Here is a 14,900-nt window from a genome sequence, read left to right on the forward strand (position 1 = left end):
GGGGCGGAGAGGTCAGGAAGAAGATTGCAGGTTAGGAGGGCAGTGCTGAGTTCAAGGGAATCGACTGAGACAAGGTGGGGGGAGGGGAAATGAGGAAACTGGAGAAATCTGAGTTCATCCCTTGTGGTTGGAGGGTTCCCAGGCGGAAGATGAGGCGCTCCTCCTCCAGCCGTCGTGTTGTTATGTTCTGGCGATGGAGGAGTCCAAGGACCTGCATGTCTTCGGTGGAGTGGGAGGGAGAGTTAAAGTGTTGAGCCACGGGGTGGTTGGGTTGGTTGGTCCGGGTGTCCCAGAGGTGTTCCCTGAAGCGTTCCGCAAGTAGGCAGCCCGTCTCCCCAATATATTGGGGACTCGGGCCGCCTACATGCGGAACGCTTCAGGGAACACCTCTGGGACACCCGGACCAACCAACCCAACCACCCCGTGGCTCAACACTTTAACTCTCCCTCCCACTCCACCGAAGACATGCAGGTCCTTGGACTCCTCCATCGCCAGAACATAACAACACGACAGCTGGAGGAGGAGCGCCTCATCTTCCGCCTGGGAACCCTCCAACCACAAGGGATGAACTCAGATTTCTCCAGTTTCCTCATTTCCCCTCCCCCCACCTTGTCTCAGTCGATTCCCTTGAACTCAGCACTGCCCTCCTAACCTGCAATCTTCTTCCTGACCTCTCCGCCCCACCCCACTCCAGCCTATCACCCTCACCTTGACCTCCTTCCACCTATCACATCTCCATCGCCCCTCCCCCAAGTCCCTCCTCCCTACCTTTTATCTTCGCCTGCCTGGCACCCTCTCCTCATTCCTGAAGAAGGGCTCTGGCCCGAAACGTCGAATTTCCTGTTCCTTGGATGCTGCCTGACCTGCTGTGCTTTAACCAGCAACACATTTTCAGCTCTGATCTCCAGCATCTGCAGACCTCACTTTTTACCATAACATTGAGTGCAAGTTAAAGATTTGAGTCAAGATGGTTCAAATGAGGCGATGGAGAGTTAGAGTAGCCAGGAAGGATTTAAGAGAGTTAAGAAGAGCAAGACTTTAGCAGGTAGAATAAAGGAGAAGCCTAAAGTTTTATATAGATATGTGAGCAATAAAAGGATGACTAAGGTAGGAATAGGCCTGTCAAAAGACAGAAGTGGGAAGTTGTGTGTGGACCCTGTGGAGATTGGAGAGGTGATAAGCGAATATTTCTCATCTGTTTTCACTCAGAAAAAAGAGAATATTATAAAGGAGAAGACTGAGATTCTATTAGACTTGACAGGATTGAGCTAAGTAAGGAGCAGGTGTTTCAATTCTAGAAGGTGTGAAAGTAGATAAGTCCCTTGTGTCTGATGGGATTTTTCCGAGAGTTCTCTGGGAAGCTAGGGAGAAGATGGCCGATCCTTTGGCTTTGATCTTTTGAGTCATCATTGTCTACAGGTTCAGTACCAGACAACTAGAAGATTGCAAATGTTGTGCCCCTGTTCAAGAAGGGAGATAGAGATGATCCAGGTAATTATAGACCAGTGAGCCTTACATCTGTTGTAGCAAAAGTTTTGGAAAGGACTATGAGATAGGATTTATAATAGTCTAGCAAGCAACAATTTGATTGGAAATAGTCAACATGGATCCGTCGAGGGCAGGTCGTGTCTCACGAACCTGAGTTTTTTGAGAAGGTAACCAAGCATGTCGATGAGGGTAAGGCAGTTGACATAGTGTACATGGACTTCAGTAAAAGCCTTTGATAAGGTTCCACATGATAGGCTATTGGATAAAATGCGGAGGCATGGGATTGAAGGTGATTTAGCAGTTTGAATTAGAAACTGGCTTTCTGTAAGAAGACAATGAGTAGTGGTTGATGGAAAATATTCAGCCTGGAGTCCAGTTACTAGTGGTGTGCCACAAGGATCTGTTTTGGGACCATTGCTGTTTGTCATTTTCAGAAACGACTTGGATGCAGGCAGAGGTGGATGTATAAATTTGCAGATGATACTAAAGTCGGAGTGGTGGACAGTGTGGAAGAATATTGCAGGCTACAGGGAGGATTGGATAAACTGCAGAACTGGGCTGAAAGGCGGCAAATGGAGTTCAATTCAGATAAATGATAGGTGATCCACTTTGGGAAGAATAACAGGAAGGCAGAATACTGTGTCAATGGAAAGATTCTTGGTAGTGTGATGTGCAGCAGAATCTTTGTGTCCATGTACGTAGATCCCTGAAAGTTGCCACCCAGGTTGACAGTGCTGTAAAGACGACATACAGTTTGTTAGGTTTTACTGGTAGAGGGATTGGAATCCAGAGCTGTGATGTCATGCTGCAGCTGTACAAAACGCTAGTGCGGCCTCGCTTGAAATATTGTGTACAGTTCTGGTCGCTCCAATACTTGAAGTAGGTGAAAGCATTGGAAAAGGTGCAGAGGAGATTTATCAGGATGTTCCTGGTCTGGAGTGAGGGTCTTATGAGGAAAGGCTGAGTGACTTGTGTCAGTTCTCATTGGAAAGGCGGCGGCTAAGAGGGGATTTAATAGAGACATACAAGATTATCAGAAGATTAGACAGGGTGGACAATGATAGTCTTTTTCCTAGGATGATAATATCAGCTTGCATGAGGGGGCATAGCTGCAAATTGAGGGGTGATCGATTTAAGACAGATGTCAGAGGCAGGTTCTTTACTCAGAGTGGTAAGGGTGTGGAATGTCCTGCCTACCATCGTAGTTAACTCAACCACATAGGGGCATTTAAACAGTCCTTAGATAAACATAGGATGACGTTGGGATAGTGTAGAGTGATGGGCTTACATTAATTCACAGGTTGGCACAACATTGAGGGCCGAAGGGCCTGTTCTGCACTGTATTGTTCTATGTTCTAAGTATAAATGGGTAAGTAGCCTCTGGCGATCTAAAATATATGCTAGGCAAACAGCTTTCATACAATTTAAAAAGCACAAACATCCCATAAGAAAGCAAACAATCCTACCTCCATATTATTCCAGCTTTGTGCTGACATGTGAAATTTTAAACTCTCAAAGCAGCAGAATTAGAGAAATTCAAGAATATCCTTATTAGTGCTCCAATTAATTGAAGCCACAACACATGTGGAAAACATCAACTTCCTAGACACCACAATATTTAAATTGGAACAAGTCAACAGGCACAAGTTAATATTTTTGACACTTCTATGCCCAAAAAGCGATCACCCTAAACATCTTTTGCGAGCTGGTGAGGTTACAGCTAATGCATTTTCAGTGCGCATGCACAAATTGGAATATTTCAATAAGGCATTAACAAACCTGCTTACTGTATCCTGGATTTTAATCTCAAATTTAAATTCAACAATTGACAGCATTCATCATTGTAGGGCCCACTACATTTTCTAAGTACTGTAGTTCTTGAGCTTAAAACTAGCCTTTGCAATTTTTTTTGTCAGGAATTCATTGCCTCAGCAATTTTAGGTTTTCCCAGGTAGTTGGCTTCATTCATTGGTTTGTTTAATGCTGTTTTTTCTTCTTTGCAGCCTCCCTCTTGCCCCTCACAACTCTTGCAGCCTCATCATCCCCTCTTATAACCTTGTCGAAACCCCCCCACCAAACGTCCTACCCGTCTGACACCCTCAACCAGATACAGCCAGGAGAACCCCTGGTTCTGACAAAAAGCCACTACAGCAGAAGGCTCTCCAGACCAGCCAAAATGGCTCTCAGCACCCACCATCCCCTTTAGAGCAACACAAGCCTCAAAAAAGTTATTTCCCTTACACTCTCCTCAGTGTCTACAGATATGCTATGGGTAGAGAATTTATGATTTCTTGATTTGGAAGGAACCAGAGCTGTTGTTGGATAAACATACCAAAATGTGTCTCAGATATGATGGAAAAAGACCAATATTTCTCAATTTGTGTAACAACACTATTGGAAGCCACCATACTGAAATATTGTTGAATGCTGGTATGAACTCTACAAGAACAAAAACGAAATCCTAAGATCTTCTCAAACCTCTCAGAAATAAAAGAAAACAAGCTCTGGATCAAAACCTCAAAACTAGTTTGGCAAAATCTTAAAAATTGTAAGCTGAAGAGCATCACCACTATTCCAGAATCAGTAGCCCAGTTCAATTTGCAAAAACATTTCTGAAATGCATACCTGAAGCCAGGAAAGGATTTGATATACTGGAAGGTTGCACAGGCTTGGATACCAGGGAATCCAGATTCACCAAAGCTGCATTAGGGCCCAGAAAGGACTCTGGTGTTTTTCGAGCTGTTGTTTGCTTTGATGGTGCTGAACTAGGAAGTGCTGAATCAAATAAATCTGGACTAACTGATCCACTGGGTTTAGAATTTTCTTCCAACATGTCACTCTCACCTGAAATAAAATAAAAATTGATCAACTTCAAAATTATAAAAAAACTTCAAGTCAATTATATAGTAGAGGATGCAGAATCATCAAATGCTAGGGTAATTTTTCAATTTTTGTTTTATATATTGCCATTGGTCTGTATATAACACTGCATTTTCACTATAATTCTAAGTTTTCTGCAGGTATTAATAAGGCTGACAAATATTACATGCACTACAAAGTACGGAATCAAACATTTAATCACAATCTACACAATACTTTGCCAGCTTCTATATTTAACTTGTGCTTAGTGATAATGACCATTGATCTTCTAAACGCAGAAACAGCATTTATGGTTGGAAAGCTGTACAGTGTAGACACTTTTTATAGTGAGAAATGCCAAAATTGTTGCCAAAATGCCAAAACAGAACTTCATTGGAGAGATTGTTTCTTAATAGTAGTTATTAAGAATAAAAATGTTCCCTGAACTTCAGCAGTCAAAAATTCCTCAACTTGTACAAAATTTGATATAACATTGATAATAACACTTGGACACCTTTAGCTTGTCATAATTGTAAAGACTGTTTTTTTGATTGATGTTTTTAACTATTGTGGATTGAAATGAGAAGATAGTATTTGAAAGCATAGCTGCAATTTTTAAAGCAAGTAGCCTGACACCCATTAACAACTGCTGAACAAGCAATAACTGAAACTGGAGCTGCAGATGATTTGGAGCCAACGGGGTGTACAGATGTAGCCTGTGCTGGGAACAAAAAGCTGCTGTGTCTATGGATCAGTAATAGTCAATAACAGAGATCTTTTTACCTGCTAAGAATTGAGAGATTTGATTCTTAGTAACTGAACAACTTGGAGCTGGAACAAGAGAGAGAGAAAGACAGACAGGAGAAGTATTCCATTCTTCCCCAGCTTGGGAGCAGTCTCTCCATTCTCTGCAGTCAAAACCTACTGTAAACCTGAAAAAAATTCAGTTTATCTTTGCTGCAACAGTTGCTGTAAGCTGTGACTTTTAACTGAAAGTTGAGAGACTTTTTAATGAGTGAACTAACCATCTTGTGTCTCTTACTAATGGAAACATCAGTGGAAGATAATTGAAGCAACGAGCTGGCAAATACAGAACACAAAGTAATCTCAGCCCGAGAATCTGGGAAAGAAGACTAGTAAGCCATTTTTTCCAGTTTTCCCTTTCTGAATGCCCAAAATGGAGTTGATAAGGGGATAGGGGATCAGAATTTCAATTAGAAATATTATATGGTGACTGTTTAACTGTAACTTAAGTCTAACTACTTATTATAAGTGAGAGTCTTGGATAGTACAGAAATCTGGTCCGTGTTTTCTACTAATTGGAATCTGAAAGTTAGGTAAATTGGGGAATTTTAAGCACTTTAAAAATCTTTAGCCTTTTGGAAGACACTAGTGATTTCCAGTGAGTCGTAATATAATTAGCATTGGAGTATATGAAAACCTTTTAATTCTAGAACAATTGCATAGGAATGTTCAATAGGCTTCAAATGTGTCATTTTTAAGTATGCAAGGAAATATTATACAACTTTAAAAGCAGCAAATATTGCTTATAGATGTAACATTGCATCAAACTATTTACATTATGTTTAAAGTCTGGCATGTAATGAGCACTTGCTTCAGATCCAAGTAATATTACCTATAGAGTTTTAAGAGTCATACAGTACAGAAAAAGACCCTTTGTCCAACTCATCCATGCTAACCAGGTTTCCCAAACTGAACTAATTCCATCTGCCTGTGTTGGGCCCATATCTCTCTAAATCTTTCCTATTCTTGTACCCGTCCAAATGTCTTTTAAATATTGTAATCTAATTTACTTCTGCTGGAGTCCTTCCAAATCAGTGAAATGGAGTGTTCTCCAAAGTGCCGCAAACACGTGTCGTGAAAATTCCGACATCTTGCCCACGCACCCTCTGAATGGTTGTCTTCATTCCTATTCTACTCCAATTAAGAAAAGCTAAACTTGCACCATGATGAACTAACTTTTCTAAATTGCTTAACAAACCTTTATCAATATTTTCTTAAAGGCACTCCCAGAAAAGCCTTAGGGAAGGAAATCTCCATATGCACAACACTATGTTTGGATCTTAAATTTCCTGTAAAATCAAATCAGCAAGGCACTCAGTTATCAGCAAACCACCATAATGTTAAAAAAATTGAAACCAGACAGACCACCTAGAGTTGACTGACATCAGAAATGACAGAAAATCCAGCCCTGTTAATTCTGCAAAGCCCTCCTTAATAACATCGGAGGGCTTCCAGAATTAGGAGAGTTGTTGCAGAGACTGATCAAACGACAGTCAAACATTGCCGTAATCACTAAATCATAACTTAGGTGTCCCACACAAGACCATCACAATCTCTGGGTATTTTCTGTCACACCAGCAAGACAGATCCGCCAGAGCGACAGCGTAGTGGAATACAGATAGGAGGCAGTTTCTTTGTGAGTACGTATTTTTCCACTCAAATGTACTCTGGGTGAGGTAACTTCAATTTTATAGCACCAAGACTCTTGGTCCCTACACTGCTGACCTGAGTTGGCCGAGTCTTTGAGGATGTAACTGCTATGTTGACTCAGCAGCAGGTGGTGAGGAAACAAGAAAGAGGAAAAAAAATCACCAACATCATCCTCATCAATCAGCCGGTCACAAATACAGCTATCTATACTAGTACTGGTAGGAGTGATTACTGCATCACCCTTCTGGAGACAAAGGCCTGTCTTCATACTCAGGATACACTTCATTGTATTGTGTGATCCTGCTATTGGACTAGATGGGATAAATTGCAAACAGATCCAAGAACTCAAAATTGTTTATCTAAGATGCATTGTGGGCCATTAAGCTGTAAAAGTATTTTGTTCAAACACAAACTTTATCCTTACAGCCCAGCATGTTTCATACTCCTCATTACCATTAAGCTGATGGAACAACCCTGATTCAATGAAGACTGCAGGTGGGCATACCAAAAGCGGAGATGATTCACCTCCAACAGCTATAACCAAAAGCAACATCAAGCATACCTAAAAGAGGTTTTATTTGGTGAAGATGCTACTCAGGAGTACAGCAGCATGTGACTGACATAACTGCGAGTTCTCACCTACTGATGAATCAGATTTAGATTCTGCAAACTTTCCTCATCCAGCCATAAATGGTAGTGGATAATTAATCAACAAATAAGAGGTGACTACTCACCAATATTCTCAATCTTCAGTGATGGGACATCTCAGCACTTCAATGCAAAAGCTGAAGCTGAGCAATCACAAACACATTCAACCATAAAAGTGCCAAGGAGATGATGATCCATCTTGTCCCTCTCATGAGGTTGCCAGCATCAGACAGTAGTCAGTCAGTCAATTTGATTCTCTCACATCAAGGAATAGTGGACACCAGAAATCAAGGGAAAGGGAAGCCAACTTCCAGCAATAGTACTGATGACTTTTGCTCCCCAGAGTTAGCCACACTTCTAGCCAAGCTATTCTGGTATAACTCCACAACTAATGTTTACCCAACAAATATGGAAAACTGTTCAGGAGTATCTTGTATGCAAAACATAAGACAAATCCAACATGGCCAATTACTATCCTATTGTCAGCAACTTGATTGAAGGGATTGTTGACAGTACCAGCAAGCAGCACTGTCTCATTAATAACCTACTTAAAAGTGCAGCATCAAGGGCCCCAGTAAAATCAGAATCGATGGGAATCAAGGGTAATCTCTCCACTGGTTGGAATCACAGCAAAGGAAGATGCTTATAGTCGCTGGAGGTCAATCATCTCAGTCCAAGGATATCACTGCAGAAGTTGCCCTGTGACTAGAAATTGAACCAAACCAGCCATATTGTACTGTGACTCCAACCACAGATCAAAGCCTAGGAATTCTGCAGTAAGCCACTCATTTTTTAAGTTGCTAAAACACGTCTATTTATGAAGTACAAGGCATGTTGGAATACTCCCAAGGAGCCTGGATGAGTGCAGCCCCAACATTACTTAAAAGGTTCCACATATTCAGAACAGATAACTCACTCAACTTGCACAGCATCTAACATTGTGAACATTCACCATTTCCAATATGGACACAGCTACAAAAGCTGCAATTCTGGATCAGTGGTGCTGGAAGAGCACAACAGTTCAGGCAGCATCCAACGAGCAGCGAAATCAACGTTTCAGGCAAAAGCCCTTCATCAGGAATAAAGGCAGTGAGCCTGAAGCGCAGAGAGATAAGCTAGGGGAGGGTGAGGGTGGGGAGAGAGTAGCATAGAGTACAATGGGTGAGTGGGGGAGGAGATGAAGGTGATAGGTCAGGGAGGAAGGTGGAGTGGATAAGTAGAAAAGATGATAGGCAGGTAGGACAAGTCATGGGGACAGTGCTGAGCTGGAAGTTTGGAACTAGGATGAGATGGGGGAAGGGGGACTTCAACAGCTTCCTCATTTCCCCTTCATTTCGCTGCTCGTTGGATGCTGCCTGAACTGCTGTTCTCTTCCAGCACCACTGATCCAGAATCTGGTTTCCAGCAACTGCAGTCATTGTTTTTACCTCACAAAAACTGCAAGTTTGTCCAGGTTTCATTTACTTGGGAAATTAAAATTCATGTTCAATGGTTTCTCAATAAGTTTTATTTTACAAGTGTATGTCAAGAACAAATTACTTTGAGGAAAGTGTTTTGGAAATGGTATGCTTGGGATATCTTCTGTGTTCATGTCCAATAATATAAATCACCATATGGGGTTATACACTCTACGAACTACTAGAATTACACACAGCAGGCTTACTTCACTCTCGCACTGAAACAAGAAATTAACATGTTTAAAAAGGGAAAACTGTGCTCGAGACAAGCAAGATAAATATCTTGTTACCTGTTTTTTTTGATGAAGCTCGAAGGTCTTCAAAATCAGCAAAGTCATCCTTTGCTGCACCATTTAATGTGCTAAATGGGTCAAAAGTTGCACTACCTACATTGGAAAGCAACAGAAAAGGGAAACCATAGTAGATATTCATTTAGGATTTACCACAAATAGCAATTCATTGGAGGATTCATTGACCCCACACTATATTAAATTTTGCAAATCATTCCTGAAAATCAATAATTAGAATAGTCAAAATCAACATGCCAACCTCTCTTTACATCCTAAATCTAACCAATTGATTTTCTTTTTAAAATTTTAATTTATCTTTAATAAATGAAAAGATAAAGTATTGATAAAAATTACAATGCAATATGTTGCTGTCAAGTATAAAATTGCTAAGCAAGAAGAGGGATGTGATTTCCATCGAAACATTCACACACATTAGCAGCTGCAGGACGACATTTGGCCCTTTGAGCCCACTCTATCATTTAATAGAATCTTAGCTGATAACCTTCCATCCCCTTGCTTATCCACCTTTATCTAAAAACACTAAAAGTTTCTGCTTTTCCATCATAATTTTAGGAAGAGTTCTAAAGGCTTACGAGCTTGAGAGAGAAAATGTTGCCTCGTCTGTTTTAAATGAGCAACCCCTTATTTTTAAACCCCTTATTCTAGATTCACCCACAATTGGAAACATCCTTTCCACATCTATCTCACTGAAACATACAAGACCCTGACAAGTCTTAATTCAGGTCAGCTCACTCTTCTAAACTCCAGTTAATACATGTTTTGACTTATCCAAACTTTCCTCATGAGACAACTCGTTTCAGCTTTAGCAATCTGCTAAACCTAATAAGTTATAGGAACAGAATTAGACCATTTGGCCAAGAAAGTCTGCTCTGCCATTCAATCATTTCTTTCTTAAACCCATTCTCCTTACTTCTCCCCATAATCTTTGATCCCCTTACTAATCAACAAGGTTCTGAGCTGCTTCCAACACATTTTGTCCTTCCTTAAAATACAGAGGCCAGTGTACACAGTACTCCAGATATGGTCTCACAAGTCTCCTGTATAACAGAAGCATAATGACTTACTTTTAATGTTCTGTTTCGCTCACCAAGAACAATACATTCCATTACCTTTCCTATTACTTGCTATACCTCCATATTAACCTTTTGCAATTCATCCATTGATGCCCAGATCCATCTGAATTTCAGAGTTCTGAAATCTCTCATTTAGAGAATAAGCTCTCTATTTTTCCTGTCAAATGGCAAATTCTATATTTTTTAATATTACACCCCATTTGCTAGATATTTGTAAACTTGCTTACTTATATCCCTTTATAGCTTCCTTATGTCCTTTTCATATTTTAGTTTTCTACCTACTTATCCTTGTCTCATCAGCAAATTTAGCAACCATTCCTTCGGTATATTCATTCAAATAATTTATATAAATTCTATACCAAATTCTTAATGCATTTGAAATAAGACCGAAAAAGACTCAGTTGTGTGTATTTTGGTTTCCTGGTGACTTGGCAATTTTCTATCCAATGTGTTATACAGTACACTGTGAGCCTTTACTTTCCGCAACAACTGTTAACATAGCAACTGATCAAATGCTTTCTGAAATCTAGGTATAGTACAATTTCCTATTATCCACAGCACTAATTGATTAAACAGGGCTTCCCTTTTAAAAACTACGTAGACTCTGATCTGCTTAAATTTTACTAAATGTCTTGCTGCGATGGCTTGAATAAAGCTGCTAACATTGTAAAATTTCAAGCTTAACCTTCAGCCCTGCAAGTTTAAATTGACAATTCTAAAAATTATGTGGATGAGTACAGAAGTTAGATAAATAAATGTAAAGCAGAAAACAATAATGATATACCATCCTTAGATGTCTCTGTAAATAAAGTACATTTGCAAAATATTTAGTTGCATCTATTACTGCATTTTTTTTAAAGAAAGACAAATTCATACAGCTTAATGATATCTTAAAGTATATCAATATGTGCAGCTGGGATTGAATTGAAATATGAAGTTTGTTGCATGGCTAATTTTTAGGTCCTGGACCTACAGATAAATCTGTAGCTGTTTTCCCTTTACAGCAACCACCTCTGAAATTTTCAATTTGTTAGTATTTCTTTGAAAATCAAAAAGAACACCACAAACAGATTTTGTTAAAAGTTGAAATCCTTTCAATTTGGCAGAATGGGTTATATAATAGGGTTGCCAATTGCCCTTCAATTTCTGGACACCAGCTTGAATTTTGCCCAGACTAATACAATAGCATACAACAGCAGAAATAAATCTGCATTCCCTGCATATCCAATAGGTAGCAAATAGCTACTCCCGAGTCAGCACGAATATCTCTCTTTGGAAATTATCAAGTTTTAATCAAATACTCAAAAACGCATTGGTGCAGAGAATACTTTCAAAAGGTATGAAGCCACTTGCAAAATCTTTAGAAAAAAAAGCACAAAACTGTGGATACTGGAAATCAGAAACAAGAAAAATCTCAGAAGGTTAGGCAGCACCTGTGGAGAGAAAGCAGAATTTAGCTTTTGAGTCCAGTGATCCTTCTTAAGAACAAGTATGTTAACTCTGCTTTCTGTTCACAGATACTAAGTTTTTCCAGCAATTTTTGATTTCGCAAAGTCTCTACTTGCATCTTCTTGTGTGATGCCTCTGCTTGGAGTGCATGATACTGACAAACTGGAAAATTATAATTTCATCTTTACAATACACTCACCCAAAACAGAATCAGTTGAAGGACCTGGTCCCCATGGATCAGCTGAAGACCTCAGAACAGCAGAGGTAGTATCTGAAGTCCATGGGTCAACATTTTTAGGAAGTGCCTGTGTGGCAGATAACGTTGGAGCACCCCAAGGATCAACAGTAGCAGTTGACTTGGTATCTAGGAGCAAATAAGACTAAAATCTTAGTAACATTTTAAAAAGAAATATACTTTTAATGCCAATTTCATCAGAATAATCAACTGATCACGGAATCCATGTACATTAAAAACAAACAAAAACAGAAACAAGAGGAGAGTTTCAGCAGATTTGGCAGCATCTGTGGACAGAAAACAGAGTTAACGTTTCTGTTTTGTTTGTTTCAGATCTCCAATTGTTTGTTTTATTTAACTGGTATTTGAAATTGGGTTATCTACAAAGGATGGATATTGTCTGTTTCTGGTCATGCTATTAGAAGAAAACAAATTGATCGCAACCTAAAAGTAACAATTAAATAATTATTTTTAAAAAACATTGTTAAAGATATCTAGTACTGATGAATTACTAAATGCTCATACATTCTGTAGCATAACCCACAATACAGGTTGTGATCACACACAAAGGAAAATATTCTGACATTTGGCTGATAGTTTCTTGTTATTCATTCACTCTTGGAATGTAGGTTTACTGGCTGAGTTGCCCATTCATAGGTGTCCTTGAGAAGATGGTGGTGAGCTGCCTCCACTGATCCAATGCAAATCTATAATGGTGTTGGGGAAGGAGTTCCAGGATTTTGACCCAGCTGACGCCGAACGAATGGTGATATATTTCCAAGTCAGAATAGTGAGCGTCTTGGAGGAGAACATGCACCTGTTGGCCTTATCCTAGTTGGTAGTGGGTTTGCAAGGTGCTGTCTAAGAGAACATGGTGAATTTTCGCATTGCGCCTTGTAAGTACACACTACTAATGATCACCAGTGGTGGAGGGAATGAATGTTAGCAGATGTAATGGTAACAAAGTAGGCTGCTTTGTTCTGGATGGAGTCAAGCTTCTTGAGTATTGTTGGAGCTACATTCATTCAGGCAAGTGAGCAATATTATATCACAATTTTAACTCATGTTTTATAGATGATGGCATAGGTGAGGACTGCAGATGCTGGAAATCAGAGTTTTGATTAGAGTGGTGCTGGAAATGCACAGCAGGTCAGGCAGCATGCAAGGAGTAGGAAAATCAGCCTTTGGGAAGTTAGGATGGAGGTTACTTGCTGCAAGATTCTGAGCTTCTAATTTGCTTGTGCAACTACAATAGGTACATGGTGAGTCCAGTTCGGTTTCTGGTCAATGGTAATGCTAAAGATTTTCATTTGGAAGGGGGATTCGGTGATGATATTCTACTGAATGTCATGGGACAATGGTTTGTTTCTTTCTGGTTGGAGATGGTCACTGCCTAGTACTTTGTCACTTGTTAGACCAAACCTGGATATTGTCCAGGTCTTGTTGCATTTGGACATGGACAACTTCAATATCTGAAGAGTTGCAAATGGTGTTTAGTATTGTACACTTATTAGCGAACATTCCTCATTCTGACTTTATGATGGACGGAGCTGATGAAGCAGCTGATTACAGTTGAGCTGAGGACACTATCTCAGGAACTACTGCATAAGTGTCCTGGAGCTGAGATAAGTGATCTCCAAAAGCCAAAACCATCTTCCCTTGTTCAAATTTGTAGCTCGGGTGCTTGTTGTTGCAGTTCTGTTCGCCGAGCTGGGAATTTGTGTTGCAGACGTTTCGTCCCCTGTTCAGGTGGCATCCTCAGTGCTTGGGAGCCTCCTGTGAAGTGCTTCTGTGATCTTTCCTCCGTCATTTGTAGTGGTTTGAATCTGCCGCTTCCGGTTGTCAGTTCCAGCTGTCCGTTGCAGTGGTCGGTATATTGGGTCCAGGTCGGTGTGCTTATTGATTGAATCTGTGGATGAGTGCAATGCCTCTAGGAATTCCCTGGCTGTTCATCTTCCCTTGTGTCAGGTATTATTCCAACCAGCAAAGAGTTTTCCCCTCTGATCCCATCAGTTCTAGGTTTGATAGGATACACACTGTCAACTATGGCCTACATGTCAAAGGCAGGCACCCTCACCTCCTCTGTCCACATTTAAATTAAGGCTACAGTGAGGTCAGGAGCTGAGTGGCCCTGGTGGAACCCAAACTGAGTATCAGTTTGAGTGAGCATGTTATTGCCCAGTAAGTGTTGCTTGATAAGATTATTGATGACACCTTCCAGAGATGATGAGATGATAATTATTTAGTTAATTTATCTTGCTTTTTGTGTACAAGACATAGCTGGGCAATTTTCTATATTGTCAGGTCGATGCCAGCATTGTTGATTCACTGACAACTTGGCCAGGGTACAGCAAGCTCTGGAACACATATTCAGTACTATTGCCAGAATGATGCCAAAGTCATAGACTTTGTAGATTCCAAAACTCCTAACCATTTGTCGGTATTGTGTGGGGTGGACTGAATTAGTTGAAAATCTGTAATGCTGGGGGCTTATGGTAGAGACAGAGATGAAGCATCCACTCAGCCCATGGCTAAAGATAATTTTTTTTCCCTTCAATGAGAAGTTTTATTGACCCCCACCATTCACGACAACGTTTGGCAGATCTGCAAAGTTTAGGTCTGATTTGTTGGTTACAGAGTCGCTTAGCTTTGTCTATCACTTGCAACTTAAGCTGCTTGGCACACATTTAGTCCTGTTTCATAGCTTCACCAGGTTGTCACCTCATTTTAAGTGTGTCTGGTACAAGTCCTGACACACACTTTGCACTCTTCATTGAACCAGGGTTGATCCCCTGGCTTGATAGTAATGGGAGAATGGAGGATATGAAGGCCGTGAAGTTGTAGATTGAAGTTGTTAGAGTATAATGTGGTTGCTTCTAATGATCTGTAGCACCTCCAGGATGTCAGTGTTGAGTTGCTAGGTCAA

The 14,900-nt window shown here is 40.3% G+C and overlaps 1 protein-coding gene across 4 annotated transcripts in view; it reads right to left on the reverse strand.

The window, feature by feature from the left end:
• Positions 1–14,900, reverse strand: part of epn2 (epsin 2) — a 71,077-nt gene that overhangs the window by 6,684 nt on the left and 49,493 nt on the right. For all 4 annotated transcript variants that reach the window (XM_060840538.1, XM_060840537.1, XM_060840536.1 and 1 more), the window contains exons 6-8: positions 11,939–12,103; positions 9,197–9,292; positions 4,114–4,332 (exon numbers count right to left, since the gene is read on the reverse strand). In XM_060840538.1, the coding sequence (XP_060696521.1) occupies positions 4,114–4,332; positions 9,197–9,292; positions 11,939–12,103 (480 nt within the window). The remainder of the gene's footprint in view (positions 1–4,113; positions 4,333–9,196; positions 9,293–11,938; positions 12,104–14,900) is intronic.

The sequence above is a fragment of the Hemiscyllium ocellatum genome, chromosome 20, assembly GCF_020745735.1.
Source record: "Hemiscyllium ocellatum isolate sHemOce1 chromosome 20, sHemOce1.pat.X.cur, whole genome shotgun sequence".
NCBI classification, from domain to species: domain Eukaryota; kingdom Metazoa; phylum Chordata; class Chondrichthyes; order Orectolobiformes; family Hemiscylliidae; genus Hemiscyllium; species Hemiscyllium ocellatum.